The 15,243-nt window shown below is 45.6% G+C and overlaps 1 protein-coding gene across 2 annotated transcripts in view; it reads left to right on the top strand.

Annotated features, from left to right (window-relative positions):
• IGFN1 (immunoglobulin like and fibronectin type III domain containing 1) overlaps positions 1 to 15,243 on the top strand; it is a 58,041-nt gene that overhangs the window by 20,117 nt on the left and 22,681 nt on the right. For both annotated transcript variants that reach the window (XM_059717340.1, XM_059717339.1), the window contains exons 9-13: positions 2,332 to 2,445; positions 3,911 to 4,082; positions 5,146 to 5,418; positions 7,169 to 11,470; positions 13,127 to 13,251. In XM_059717340.1, coding sequence (XP_059573323.1) covers positions 2,332 to 2,445; positions 3,911 to 4,082; positions 5,146 to 5,418; positions 7,169 to 11,470; positions 13,127 to 13,251 — 4,986 coding nt within the window. The remainder of the gene's footprint in view (positions 1 to 2,331; positions 2,446 to 3,910; positions 4,083 to 5,145; positions 5,419 to 7,168; positions 11,471 to 13,126; positions 13,252 to 15,243) is intronic.

Genomic DNA, 15,243 nt, shown 5'->3' with positions numbered 1-15,243 from the left:
CTGAACCTTGTCTAAGTCTCTGCCTCCTTTGGCAGGGATTCTGTTCCTTCCTGGTTGTCTAAGTGGCCATTTTGCTTTGGTTTTCTACATGGTATTTTTGGCACTTATGTTCAGGTAGGAATGCTACTGCTGGACACAGAAGCCTGTACGTGTAGATGACTATGTGCATGTGTATCTAGGCATGCTTACCAGCAGTAAGGTTATGGTGGTGGAAACTCCTATGTTTTAATCCCAATAACTGAGTAGATAAGACATTTGCCTGGGAAGCTGGAGACTTGTGCTTTCAACCTCAGTCACCCAACAGGGAGTCTGAATGTTGGTCTCTGAGGGTGCCTGTAGACATGCTGGGAGGTTGTTCTGACATACTGTAATTACAGTGAGCTAGAGCTAATTAGCACGCTCCAGCCAGCCTCCAAGTGTCAGTGTCCCCTTGCTTCAAAATGGTGGTGGGGGTGCTTTAACTAAAGCTCATTTGACAAGTTTTAGTTAAAGTGCCCCCAACGCGATTTTGAAGCATGGGGACACTGATACATGAGACACTGTGGCACTTTAATTAGCATAGTTCTTGGAGCTGCTCTAATTAAAGCACTCCCCCACCCCCGGGGCACGTGTGGAAAATACCTGACTTTCCAGCACAGCACTTTAACCACCACCACATGGTCAGGAGTTATCCAAACCCGTCTCACCTTTTTTTGAAATTGCCATCCTGGTCAGCCAGGAAAGGGAGGTATGTGGGAAATACTGGGTCCAGAGGGAAGAGAGTAAGCCAGAGCGTATGTGGCTCAGTGCTGCGACTGCCCAGTTGGAAGGGTGGAGGCCCTGGTTCTAGCCTGGAGACTTGCTCCTCGTGAGGCAGAGACTCCCCTCTACACTGCTGTCCTCTAGTAAATGCAAGGGACAGAGGCTCAGCTACAAAAGGCTTTGGATAGGGTCTGGTCTGATCTGTGATGTGGGAGTTAGGACACTTTGCTAGGAAGTGCGAGGGACCCAATTCAACCCCCTCTGGCTGGGGGTGGTCTGGAGATTTCCAGATTCTGAACCAATGTCCTAACCATTTGGGGTTAAAACATGGGAGGGCGGTGGTCCTCCACCTCCTGAGTCTGACATCTGCCTGTCAGGTATTTCAGACTGACTAGGTTTTCAGGTCTTAGACACCGCTATGAATTTAAAAGAAGCACATGCATGTAACTGGGTATGTATACAGCCAGTGCCCAGTTCATAGCCTACCATGCATGCTCAGTTTATGCAGTCATCTACATGTGCAGGCTTATGTGTCTAGGACTACAATTCTTACCTGCACACAAGTGCCAAAACTGCCATATGGATGACTAAAAACATCTGCTTAGACAACCTGAAAGGAATAGAAGTCCACCCATGGTGACACACTAATAGCATGCATGTAGTTGCACAGCTACTAGAGAAGGAGGAATCCACTTCTTGTCCACTAGCCTACTGGTTAGAGCACTTGCCCAGGATGTGAGAGACCGGCTTCTAGGCCTTTCCTAACCTGAAGGGGTTCAAACATATATCTTCCACCTCATGGGAGAGTGCCCTAACTACTAGGCCGGGTGAAGTCATCCTCTTTTCTGTTCAAGCTAGGCAACTGTAGTGCCAAGAGTGCAAAATTTAAAGGGCCAAAAGGAGAACAAGCGAGTGCATCTTTTGTGACCAGCAATGAGGACACGCTTCTGGGAGGGTTTTTAGTACTTGCTGGGAACTTGGATGCCTAATCTGTCAATTTGGATTGTTCTCCTAGGGCAAGATGCTTAGCATTTAAGTACTGCGGTACCTAAGGGGAGGCATCTTCGAGATCAGTTTGGATCTGGCCCTAGGTCACTTTTGAAAATGGGATCTAAGGTCCTTGGTATTTCTGAACACTTTACCCTGGGATCAAAAAACCTGAGAAGGCTCAACTCCAGTCTAATATGGCTGTAATTCTTGTTGTTTACATTTACTTCTTTTGAATATATTGGTAGAACTGGGCCTAAGGATCCCATTTTTTAAACCTTGGAGTTGTATTCTGTATTTGGATGGTTACAATGAGTACTTGATCACTGAAGTGCTGATTTCAACATTCAAATATAGAATTTAGATTTTCTAACATGGACAGATATGTTAGAAAATTGGACCAGTAATGACTGTTTAGTGTATGAAAGACCCAGAGGGATGGCAAATACAATCCACTTGTCTACCAGAGCAGAACAACTGAGAATTAGTGCTGTTCCTTTTTTCTACACTGATGAAATAGTGAACAAATCTACACCAGGTTGATGGGAGCTCTACCAAAGCCAGCCCCATCACGTACCATGTGCTTGTATCTGTTCTTCGCAGTATATCAACAGTATCAGAAACCTGAGACACATCAAGGTCAACAAGGAGGGAAATGCTATGTTTGATCTAGAGATGGACCTGAAAGATCCCCAAAGCAGAATTTACTTATACAAGGTAAGGTAGAGACGGACAGGCTTGATCAAGCCAAGGAGAGAATATAAGGATCACTTAGATATGTGATATTTTTGATTTACTAGGCAGCGATCAAGAGGAGACAAGTATTGCCTTAGAAAGTGCCCTTCTGTTAGCCCTGCTGCTGCATTAAGGAGCAAAACTGATATGGGACTTTCATCCAACCCTCTTTGGGGGTTCAAATAAAGTGGAAATGTTTAGGTTCTTTAGCATTTTGCTTGAAAATGTTTTGTTTCTTCAAGCAAGAAGCAAGCCATGATTGCTGTTTGGAGGCTCAAATAAAAAAGTCAGACTAGTCTGATTTATTTCAATGGTTATTATATCCCTGTCTAGCTTATCTTCCTTTGAAAACATTTCTCAAAATGTGCCTAATTACAGAGCTTCACAAGCCATGGTCCATAGATTACTGGTGAGCCACAGAGAATATGCTGGTCATCTGTGGAGATCTGAGCAGTCACATAGTGCTGAAGGCTTCCTCGCTGCTGCTGCTACACACTGCATTGAGGAACACGTAACACCATAGTCAATATTTTCCTAATATGTCTTTCATACCTAAGCAGTTTCTCTAGCTGCTTTATTGATATAGTGCAAATCCACTACCAGTATGACACTGTAACAAAAGTGCTAATATGATCCTTGGATATATAAACCAGGAAATAGTGAGTAGGAGTACAGAAGTATGTGTATCTCTATATATAGCACATTTTTTTTAACAGTAAGGGTGACTGAACTTTGGAACAAATGCACAAGGGAAAGGTGAAATTCCATCTCATGAAGTCTTGAGATCAAGGCTGGGTACCTTCCTGGAATATATGCTTAAATAAAAGAAAAGATGTTTGGCTCAAGACTAGAGTGCCTGGGGAAAATGTTCTTGTCACCTAAATTCTCATTATGTAGAAGCTCAGAGTAGATTGTCTGATGGTTTCTTCTAGCCTTAACATTTATGAATCTGTGAATCAAGTTGGTGGGGACAATGATTTGTGTAGCCTCAAACTGGAGGAAGCACACTGTATATGACACACATAGAAGGATGGTCAGCCTACAAGCAATTCCATGCTTGAACAGGTGGTCCATACTATGAGAAAATCTGTGCAATGGGAGCAGTTTGCATATTAAAAGTTACGAAGAAACTAATTAATCAAGCCTCAAAGTCCTATGGGAGTTGGGCAGATACAATTATTTTTTTCATTCAAGAGGGAGAGTCTTTATAAGACTCATTGTGAAATCAGTTGTGCCCACTGTCTGTAGCCATGCCTGCTGTAACATCAGAGTTCTGCCAAGCATGTATTTGACCTAACATGTTTGAAGTGACTTGGACATCTGGAGTTTTCATATGTTAGAGACTGAGCTGTGCACATTAGCATGTTGTATTTAAGAATTCAGAGTGGGGCACAGGCTGACCATTGCATTGCTCTAGCCCAGCAGATTGAATCTTTTCTTCCCGTAGGATGGTGAGATGATCAATTATGGATTCAATGATGACAACATGAAACACTGCCTGAAACAGGTAGGGAAAACTTACCGTTTCATCATCAATGACCTGAAGTCAGAAGATGCGGGTGTGTACCAGCTGAAAGTAGAAGATGTAGATGTCTTCTCAACTGAGCTGGAAGTTGACAGTAAGGACCTGAGCTTTCTGAATATGCACTTTGTATGGCTGTGATAAGAACACACTTTAGGTGGGAAATCTAATATGAGATCAAATCCAAAATTCATTGGGAAAGCCCAATGGCTATTGAAGTTTTTGCTTTTGTCTGCTGAAACAAGAGCTTTTATGTTCTGACACTACATTAAGGCAAGATGAGAAAGGGTGGGAAAGCTGCATGAATGGAGGGGGCACTGGACTGCATCTCAGGAGAGGTAGGTTCAATTCTCAGCTCAATGCAGGCTCCAGTAGGATCTTTTACATGTCACTTAACCTATATTGTGTCTTAGTTCCCAGCTGTAAAAACTGGCAAATAATCCCTCAGTTCAAAGGGGTGCTGTGAGGCTCCAGTCCATTAATGATTGCGCTGTGTTCAGTTGGCACAGTAATAAGTAACTAGCTGGATTATAAATGCAAAAGTGTATTTTTGAATTACACAGAAATAGGCATGGTTATGCCTCTTGAGATGTCCTTTCTACTTCAGCCAAAGCTCATTGATTTCAAACCTTTCTTTCTTCCATTTGGTCTTTCTTTTGTTCTGTCTGTCTATAAATAATAAGTACATTTAATTCTGGTGAAACAAGCAGCAATCCTCTCTTCCCTGCTCCTTCCTTAACATTGGGGCCCTCGATCCACACTTGAAGAGACCATTTCTTATGCTCTCAGTTCAGTCTTTATAAGGAAACAAATGTAGTCTGAACTTGGCCTTTGGGGACAGGAGTGGCCTCCCTTTCTGTTTCTTGTGGGGAATATCAGACCACAGAGGCCTTATGGAGGGACTGGCAACTTGCAGCTGCCCCACGATGGTAATTTTTCATATTGGCCTCCAATAGAAGGGAAACACCACCATACTGCTTCTGGATATGTTTAGTGGCACCCTTGCAGATAAAAAATAAACGCAAATGGCTTGTTGGGGGACATGTAGCCTTCTTATTGCACAGTCTCACAGAGGAGGCTTTCTGCACTCCAACAAAGCTTTTCTTCCTAGAAGACATGAGATGCCCATCTGCCTAATAGCTCTTGCTTTGCCATTACAGCAATTCCTGTCACATTTGAGCACCCGCTCAGTGAGGTGTGTTGCTCTGAGCAAGAAAATGCTGTCTTTGAGTGCAGCCTATGCAGCCCCTGTTATGATGCCATGTGGTTACATGCAAACAATCCCATTGAGAATAACAACAAGTATGAAATCTCTGTCTCCTCTGATGGCCTGAACCACAAGCTGATGATCAAAAGTGTGCAGCCCGCTGACAAAGGCACTTATACTCTTGATACTGGCATCTGCTCCTCTAGTGCCTGCCTTTTGGTGGAACGTAAGTGAAAATCTATTCTTCCCTTCATTTCAGTTTTGCTTGCTTATGATGTACTTTAACAAAATATTGTGCCTTAGAGTAGGGACAGATGTAACATTGAAAGAGCTTTGAAGTGCAGCTGCTTGGAGTGTTTCAGTGGCAGAAAGATGCACCCCTGTTGGGTCCCACTTCCCCCATCCCAGCTGGAGCACTTCAAAATCTCTGCAGGTGCAAGAGTGGGAAGAAGTGGAGCTGACTGTCAGTGAACACTCCCCTGGGTGCTCCACTTCCCTTCTCCCAGAGGCCCAGCTTGGTGGAAGAGGTGCAGAAGTGCATGGGGCCTCGTGGTTTTGAAAGGGGATGCAAAGGGTGAGCATACATGAGACCAGTCACTGGCAGTCTGCTCTGATGTCCCCACCCCTCTTCCCTCCATGATGGGGATTTTTAGCTTCTGCATGTACATTTGATTCTGTAACTCCTGGAGAAGGCCAGGTGCAGGATAGAAAATGCCCATGGATCTCTGGTACCACTTCAAGCTTTCATGACAGGTTGGCTGATGACTAGTTCATCCTCAGCTGGTGGGCACAGATACCCACTTAAAACCAGGCCATTTCAAGGATTTAAGACTATCTTATAGTATACCCATATCAGCAAGCCTAACCATTTTTTTAGGCCTCCCTCAAAGCAGCTTATTCCACTGATACTAGACAAAGCTATCCAGCCAGAGGCCTATGGTTAGTTTATAGGGAAGGCTTCTTGTTAAATTGAACACAGCCTGAACCAGCTTTTCACTCCAGCTCCATCACACTTCTTGGCAGGAAACAGAGCCCTTAGTTTAGTATGTCCCCAGGATAACCGTCAGAGCTGCTAACAGCCTTAGAGGGCCACTGGTCTCCAATGGCTGCTGGTGACTGCTGGAAACTGGTGCTTCTCGGTTGTCCAACACTGCTCTCTCTGAGTTTGCTTTAGCTCACAGCCCTTGGCAGCTAGCTGCATGCAGATGACTCTCAGCAACTTTCTTCCTGTGCTTTTTATTTCCCAAGGAGTCTCTCTCCTTAGTGGCTGTCCAGATTAGCCTGGATGAGAGTCCAATATCATTCCCCAAATGAAATGTGTGATGCTCAGCAAAAGGGTCTGGGAAGGGGACCAGGCATAGAAAGTTGAGAAGAAGATTGAATATTGAGTGCCATAACAGATTTTAAAGGGGTTCTTTCCCTTCTCATCAACAGCCAGCCCTTTTCTGCTAACAACCCCCACCCCCATTCCATAGACCAGCACCTGCAGTGCTAGTTGGGTTAAGTCTGATGATTCTCAGGCTAAACACCTCCATACCCTAAAATAAAATATTAGTTGAAGACCTCCTTGAGGTTCTTGAACTTGTTGACCTCTAGGGCTCATTGCAAAGGTCCCCTTTTTCCAGATGATTGAGAGAACTGTTGTTGTGAAGATATGGACTTGAACAAGAAGAGAAAATTGTAATAGAAAGTCCTAAACCGCTGCACTTAGGATTTTTAAAAAATGATGTCTAAATAAATTATTAAATCTGAAAGTGGGAATGGCCAAAAAATTATACAAACTTCTGAAATCCCAAAAAAGGAAGATTTCCTTTCATGGTATCATCCTTGAATATATTTCCCATTCCAAAGTAGTATGCGCACATATTTTTTGGTTACCAATGTATTACATTAGCTCTTTATTCATTCTTTGCTTCTTCTTTTTTCCCTGTAAATGATTTATTTTACAATCAACAAACAATACAACTACAATACAGCTGCCAGAGGAAAGAGAAGACAGGCTGAAGGAGATGAAACGGATAAAAAGGGACAGCAGATGGATAGGTTATCTGATAAAGAAAGTGTTAAGAAACTTCGACAAGGAGAAGGTCCTGGGGACAAAGATCACTTTAGAGACACAGCCATAGGCAAAGATGGACTATATGGAAGTGGCCTAGATGATAACAAAGGACTTTACAGCTCCTCAATGGGTGCTGATGGAAGACATGGATATTTGGGACAAGATGGGCTGGCTGCTGGCGGCAGAGTTGGAAAGATGGGGACAGGGCAGATTTCTACAGCAGGGATAGATGGAAACTTAATGGAAAATGCAAATAAATTTGGCAGATTTCCTGGTGATGAAGGAGGATGTATGAGACAGATTTATGACCAGGAGTCAAAGTTAGGTGACTCTGATAGTAGTGGTGCATTAGCTGGAGAAGGGGTTAGGGCTTCTCTTTATGGGAAGGAGTCTATGCTAGGTGGAGCAGGAATAGGAGGGGCAGATTTGTTGGGTTCTTTACGTGACAGGGATTCTATGGCTGGCCGAGCGGCTGGTGGTGGTGGCAGCAGGTTAGTGGGGACAGGGGAGCTGAGTTCTCTGGGTGATGGAGAGTCCATGCTAGGTGTTAGCGCTGCATTAGGAGGCTCAGGAGGGTTCAGTTCTCTCCATGGCAAAGATGCTATGTTAGGAGGTGTTGGTTCTGGTGGCCATGCTGGATTTGGAGGAGCAGAGGCCCTAGGATCCCTCTTTGGTAAGGATGCTGCCTTAAGTGGAACTAGTGGTGGTGCTGGCTTAGGTGGTTCAGGGGTCACAGGTTCTTCCTATGGCAGAGGTCATATGCTAGGGGCTAGTGGCACTGGTGAGGGAGTAGGAGGTGCTGGCAGCATGGGTGCTTTCTCCAGCAAAGATGCCATGTTGGGTGGAGCCAGTGTTGGTGGTGGGCCAGCAGGTGCAGGGAGAATGGGGTCTCTCTATGGTCAGGATTATATCGGACCTGGTGCAGGGGCTGGATCAGCAGGTGCTGTAGGAATGGGTACTGCTCATGGCAAGGATGCTGTGCTAGGTGGAGCTCATGCTGGTGTTACTGGTACTGGTGTATGTGGTTCAGAGTGGTCTTCTGGTATGGAAGATAGTGCCATTGTGGGTAGTGTGGGTACTGGTGGTGCAGGGAGTACTGGTGCTTTTTCTGGCAAAGACTCTATGCTAAGCGGAGCCACAGCAGACGGCATTGGGGCTCTGTCTGGTAGGGCTGGTGGTGGTCGATTCAGCGTTGATGGTGCCAGTGCAGGTTGTGAGCATGCAGTGGGTTCTCCGTATAATAAGGACAGTGCAAAAGAAAGAGCTGTTACTGGTGGCTCTGGTCAAGGTGGTATAGGAGGAATGGGGTCTCTCTCTGGTGAAGGTGGTATTTGGAGTCAAGCTGGTGCTGGATTAGGGGGTATGGGGTCTCTCTATGGTAAGGATGGTGTGCTGGGTGATGGTGGTGATGGTGCTGCCTATGTAAGTGGCGCAGGGGGATTAGGGGCCTTGCAAGGTAAGGGTGGTAAGGTAGCTGGAGCCATGGCTGGTACTGGTGGAGCCAGTCCTGTTGGTGGCAAAACAGGTGTGGGGTTGCTCCAAAGTGGCGGGGGCATAGTAGGTGGATCCAGGACTGGGGCTGGTGCAGGTGGTGCAGGGGGAATGGGTTCTCTCTATGGCAAGGATGGTCTGCAGGGTGAAGTTGGTTTTGATGCTGCTGGTGCTGCTCGAGGAGATTCAGGAGGCCTGGGATCTCTCTATGGTAAAGATGGAATGGAATATAGTGCTGGGGCAGGTGCTGGTGCATGGGATGCAAGGGGAATGGGCACTCTTCATGGTAAAGATGATGTGTTAGGTGTTATGGGTGTTGGCAGTGCTAGTGGAGGTGGTTCAGGGGGGATAGGGTCTCTCTACAGCAGGGACAGTAAGTTAAGTAAAGCTGGTGCTGCTGGGGTTGAGCTAAGAGATATGGGAGGTGGAGGGCATCTTTATGGTGAAGATGGTTTGCCAGGGAGAACCTGGACTGGTGCTGGTGCAGCTGGTGCTGGTTTTGGTGGTGTGGGAGGCCTGGGGTCTCTTCATGGCCAGGATGCTCTGCTAGGTACAACCAGTGCTGGTGTTGATGGAGCTGAGGTAGGGGGCATGGGATCTCTCTATAATAAGGATGGTATGCCGAGTGGAGCTGGTGCTGGTGTAGGTGGTGCAGGAGGCATGGGATTTCTCCATGGTAAGGATGATGTGCTGGGTGTATCCGGTGCTGGTGGTGCAGGTGCAGGGGGGGTAGGGTCTCTCTATGGTAAGGATGGTGTGCTGGGTGTATCCGGTGCTGGTGGTGCAGGTGCAGGGGGGGTGGGGTCTCTCTATGGTAAGGATGGTGTGCTGGGTGTATCTGGTGCTGGTGGTGCAGGTGCAGGGGGGGTGGGGTCTCTCTATGGTAAGGATGGTGTGCTGGGTGTATCCGGTGCTGGTGGTGCAGGTGCAGGGGGGGTGGGGTCTCTCTATGGTAAGGATGGTGTGCTGGGTGTATCTGGTGCTGGTGGTGCAGGTGCAGGGGGGGTGGGGTCTCTCTATGGTAAGGATGGTGTGCTGGGTGTATCTGGTGCTGGTGGTGCAGGGGGGGTGGGGTCTCTCTATGGTAAGGATGGTGTGCTGGGTGTATCCAGTGCTGGTGGTGCAGGTGCAGGGGGGGTGGGGTCTCTCTATGGTAAGGATGGTGTGCTGGGTGTATCTGGTGCTGGTGGTGCAGGTGCAGGGGGGGTGGGGTCTCTCTATGGTAAGGATGGTGTGCTGGGTGTATCCGGTGCTGGTGGTGCAGGTGGGGTGGGGTCTCTCTATGGTAAGGATGGTGTGCTGGGTGTATCTGGTGCTGGTGGTGCAGGTGCAGGGGGGGTGGGGTCTCTCTATGGTAAGGATGGTGTGCTGGGTGTATCCAGTGCTGGTGGTGCAGGTGCAGGGGGGGTGGGGTCTCTCTATGGTAAGGATGGTGTGCTGGGGGCCACTGCAACTGGCATAGGTGTTGCAGGAGGCATGGGGTCCCTCTATGCCCAGGATGGTATGTCAGGCAGAACAGGAGCTCATACTGGTGGTGCTGGGAAAATAGGGTCTCATATTGGCATGGCCTCTGTGCTAAGTGGAACTGGTGAGAATGCTGGTGGTGGTGGTGTTGGTGGTCCAGAGGGGACAGGGTCTCTTTATGGCCAGGATGGTATGCTAGTTGGACCTGGTGTTGGTATGGGGGCTTCAAAGGGACTGGGCACTCTTGATGGCAGGGGTGCTGTGCCAGGTGGAGTTGGTGCTGGTGTGGGTGGAGTAAGAACTGCAGCAGGTAAGGGTGCTTTGGCTGACAAGGATGCTGTGTTAACTGCATCTGGGGCTGGTGCAGGATTAGGAGGTGAGGAAGCACTGGGTTTGCTCCGTCACAAGGATGCCATATTGAAAGGGGCTGGGGGTGCAGCTGGGGCTGGTCTGAGCGATGTGCAGGGAATGGAGTCTCTCTCTGATAGGGATACTATGCTACGTAGAGCTGGTGGTAGTGCTGGTGATGGGTTAGGAGGTGCAGGCGATCTGGGTGCTGTCCCTGGACAGGGTGCTAGAGTGGGTGCAGGTGGTGCTGATGGTAGACCAGGAGGTGCTGGAGGGTTGGGTTCTGTCTATGGCAATGATGACATGTTAGGTGGCACCAGCGCTCTTACACAAGAGGGGTTAAGTGGAGGTTGGGGCATGGGAACTCTTGATAGCAGAAGTTCTGTGTTAGGTGGTGCTGGTGCTGGTGCTGGTGCTGGTGCTGGTGTTGGTGTTGGTGCTGGTGCTGGCGCTGGCTCTGGCAGTGGCATGGGTGGTGCCAGTGCTTTGGATTCCTTGCATGGCAGAGGTTCTGGGCTTGGTGGAGTAGGACCTGGGAGTGAATTCAGAGGAGCTGGAGGCACGGACTCATTTGATGGCAGAGATACATTCTTAGGGGTAGCTGGTGCCAAAGGTGGAATTAGTGGTCTAGGGGGCTCAGGTTCTTCTTACGAGAGGGATTCTGCTTTTAGTGGAACACATGTTGATGCAGGGGGTAAATTATTTAATGAAGTGACTGATGGGAGGAAGTCAGGAGTTCCTGATGAAGGCTGGCAGGGTTATGAGCCAATGTCAGGCCTTCATAGTGGCGCCTTTTCTGGAGACCGAAGAAGACAGATGTATGGCCTTGATGCCAGTGGACTGAGTGCAGATGAAAACTTGGGGAGTAGAGACAGAAAAGGAAGAGAAGGACGTTTTCCCCAAGATGATGTGAGAGGTATTTAATTTTTTATTGATAGATTATGTGTTGCTTTTACTCTGTTTTATATTCCTACTATTTATGCTTCCAGTACTTTGTGGAGAATGGGTAGACTCGTGGTTCAGATCCAAGATTGAGTGTTTGTATGCCCTATGTGCTATTCCTGGCTGCCACAGATTTCCTCTTAAGCAAGTCACTTGGGGACAAACATTTAAAAAGTGGGAATGATGTTGAATGTCATTTAGAAGGGGTGAGAACTTACTAATTAAAAACTCCATTTCTAGCTGAACTTGACGAGGCTAGAAGAGGAGACTTTTGAAAATTTTGGTGCTAACATTTTTGTGTTTCATTTCCTACATCTTGAAATAGGCATAATTTGATTAACTCCCAGGAAGTTGGGAAGAATGTCTATAAGGGCCCTGGCATTTAAAGGTATGATGGGTTCTGATCCCTGATCCTACAATCATACCTTATGCCATGCCACACATGCATGGGAGGAAGGGTGATTTTGTGATAGGGGATCAGATCCAAATTGGGCCCTTCCTACTTGCCAGTACTGGGGGAATTCAAGATTGTGATCTTGTGCTTCCCTGGCACCAGCAAGTAGAAAGCTGTGTGTCTGCAGGTCTGGGGCCACACTGGGGTCTTGAGCCATCAACTGACTGTTGGCTCCAGCCCTAGGACCACATTGGGGTCTTGAGCCATCCCTAGTGCAATCTGGGGCTAAGGCTGACAATTAGATCCATGTGGTCATTTTAAGGTGCCAAACAAATCAGCCATAACTATGTTCTACATTTATAACATGTTAATTGTGGAATAAATGTAACATGTAGATGGGCCTTAGAATGCACTGAGATCCTGCCTAGACAATAGATCTATATTAATGACAGCTGTTGTATTTATTTTGTAGCCATTTATCTGGGACCCCTTTCTAACCCCAGCTCTAACAGACTCAAATTGGCCATGTTTAGGAAATATATTAGTTCCCATGTATTTTCATGCATCACATCCATATTTCTTTGACAACTCTCAGTAATTTAAATTGGACCTTTTTTTCCTTTATTTTTTTTCTATAATTACTTAATGCAAACATCTCCATTTTCAACAGCCCTAAGAAACATTCCATGCAATTTTTTTGTTACATTTTATTAAAGTATAATCTTCAAAGGTCTTATTTATACGAGTGGCCCTTATCTAACTAGTGTCACCGAAGTCAAGGAAGCTACTCATGCAAATAAAGGCTAGTTAAGTTAGTAAGTGTGAGATTTAAAATGCTAGATATCTCTGTTTGGAGATTATTCTTTTTATAGAAAGGAAGGATTAGGGTAGGTTTACACACTGACTATAGTACACTTGAAAACAAAGCAGCTGTTAATGTACTTAGTCATCCATTCTATTGACTAGATTATTCCAGATCCTCAGTTGATATCTATCAGCTTGACTCTATTTAAGTCAATAATGATTTAGACTGGCTGAGGATCTCACTCAGTATTTTGGGATTATTACATAGTCAACATTATGATACATTTTTGTTTAGACAGGTGCCTCTTTGCTGCACCTGCCTGTATATTTTGTGTTGAGATGTTTCTCCACCAGTTTGTTCTCTTGTGCAACAAAAGGTCTGCACATTTCTAGTGTGGGGTTTTTTTTTAACTTTCTTTCCTGTATGTTTAGAACCACGTTGCCATTTCAACAAACGATTATCAGATGTGCATGCCTTGAAAAGGAAGCCAGCTGAGCTGTGTTGCAGTCTCAATAATGAGCAGATGGAAGGGTCTTGGTTTAAAGATGGATTCAAGGTATGTGTTCAGTAGCTCATCATTTCCTCAAGGATCGAGGATTTGTTTAATTTGCCAGCTACAATTGTCATGAAATATTATGGCACAATCTTTTCTCATTCTGCCCTGCCTCTCTGCAGTGGGGTCTCCTGAAATGATCCCTCATTTTCCACAATAAGAAGAGGCACCAAACTAGCCTGCCTGGCCATTGAGCACAGCCTCAGTGTAATTGTACAAGAAGCTCTTTGCATCAAGCTTCCTAGTAGGAATTGGATAGGATTCCTCTGTGCTCTCAGAGCAGGACCATTTTCACTCTCACTGGCACCAAGAGGTTGCTATGAGTTTTCCTTTTCTTTTTCCTTACCTTGAGGGTTGAAAATCCTTTGAATCAATGCTCAGCACATGCTAAGACCATGCAAGTCTGAAGCAATGTCTGAATATAATGCAGGAGAATAATTCAGATTGCAAGGAGATGGAGGCTAAGACTGCAGGAGTTCAGAAGAAAAGTGATCCATTTACCGACAAGGTTTTTAGCTGTAGCTTTGGCCAGGAAAAAGAGGTCTCAGAGATATTATTACTGGTTTAGAGCCTGATCCAAATTCCATCAAGATCAACAGAAAAACTCTCCTTGACTTGAATGGACTTTGTGTCAATCTATTAGTGGTCATATACCAGTCTATCAGAGCATATATGTAGTACCACCAGTTAAATAATCAATAAATAATAAGCAATACTGACCAAGATATAGGCTGTTTCTGGAGTGTAATGACCAGTTGAAGTGGAATTGAGAGTACAAGGCACAGATGAGACACTCTAGACAGTCACTGATCTCTTTGAAATGCCCAGTTTTTTGCTGCTAGTTGCCATTATAAGTAAACCAGGCACAAATGTAGGGCCAGATTGTATTTTGCCTACTGTGCATCTGAATGGACTTATGCAACTAAGTGTGATTTTTTTTTCCCCCCACATTGCTGGAGTCCCTGAACATCCGTAATTGCACTTTTGCATCACACTACCATCTGACCCTTAAGACTGAGGCACAAAACTGCAATGTGGAAGAGTAGGAACCCATCTACTTTTTATTTAAAGCAGTTTTTCAGGGTTTTGAGCAAGGTGGAATAGGATCACATGTAGGAAGCTAATAGGTAGAATAGAGTCTAGCCTGTGATGATCAGTTTAATTTGGCACATGAACTATTTTACTACATACAAAATCCAGTCAACAAAGCAAGCATCTTCTTGCACGCTTTGTTAATCTTTTTGGCCAGTGCTTGATCTTTCAACAGTTTGAAATGTTGAGATTCAAGTGCGTTTTGGTGCTAGATTTGATGTGCTACTTAGCTAACTGGAGTAATGATTGCTGGCAGACTAGGGCTACCATAATATTTGCTCTGATGGTGAAGAAAGAGTTAGAAGGGTTTTTTTGAGCACCAGATGAGAACTGGCCCAAAATTTCCCACTTGCATTTTTTTGATGAGTAATGACACTTCAAATGAATAGAGAGGTAGTTAGTTGTGTTAGTCTGAAGTCAGACAGAAGGCAGAGTAGACATGCACCTTTCTAGACAAACTAAATAAGATTGTATATAAGAACACCGGCTTTTGTGAACCAAAGTTCACTTCATCAGATGCCATGAAAGTGAAAGGACGTGCAGAAACGTGTAAGGAGAGAGCAATCAGAATACAAAAGACAAAAGAGGGGGCACTGCTAGGAGAAAGAAACAAACAAGCAGTAAACCCAGAGGAACAAAGCGGGTTACAAATGCTAATCCAGGTAATGAGATAGGAATCCATGGTCATGGCTTAAATTATACCAAACAGTCTAGTTTGTGAATGATTTCTTGTTCTGCAGTTTCTCGTTCAAACCAGGTTTTAATTTTTGTTTTGCCGGAGACCAGCAATGCTGAGCCCAGGAAGGTTGAAGTGTCCTGCCACAGACTTTAATGTCTTTCTGTGGCTGATGTCAGATTGGTATTTGTTCATTCTTATGTGTACAAATCGCCCTGTTCGTCTGA

The sequence above is a fragment of the Alligator mississippiensis genome, chromosome 14 (genome assembly GCF_030867095.1).
Source record: "Alligator mississippiensis isolate rAllMis1 chromosome 14, rAllMis1, whole genome shotgun sequence".
In the NCBI taxonomy this organism is placed as follows: Eukaryota; Metazoa; Chordata; order Crocodylia; family Alligatoridae; genus Alligator; species Alligator mississippiensis.
The sequence above is the reverse complement of the archived record's forward strand: the minus strand, read 5'-3'. Positions and strand labels throughout refer to the sequence as shown.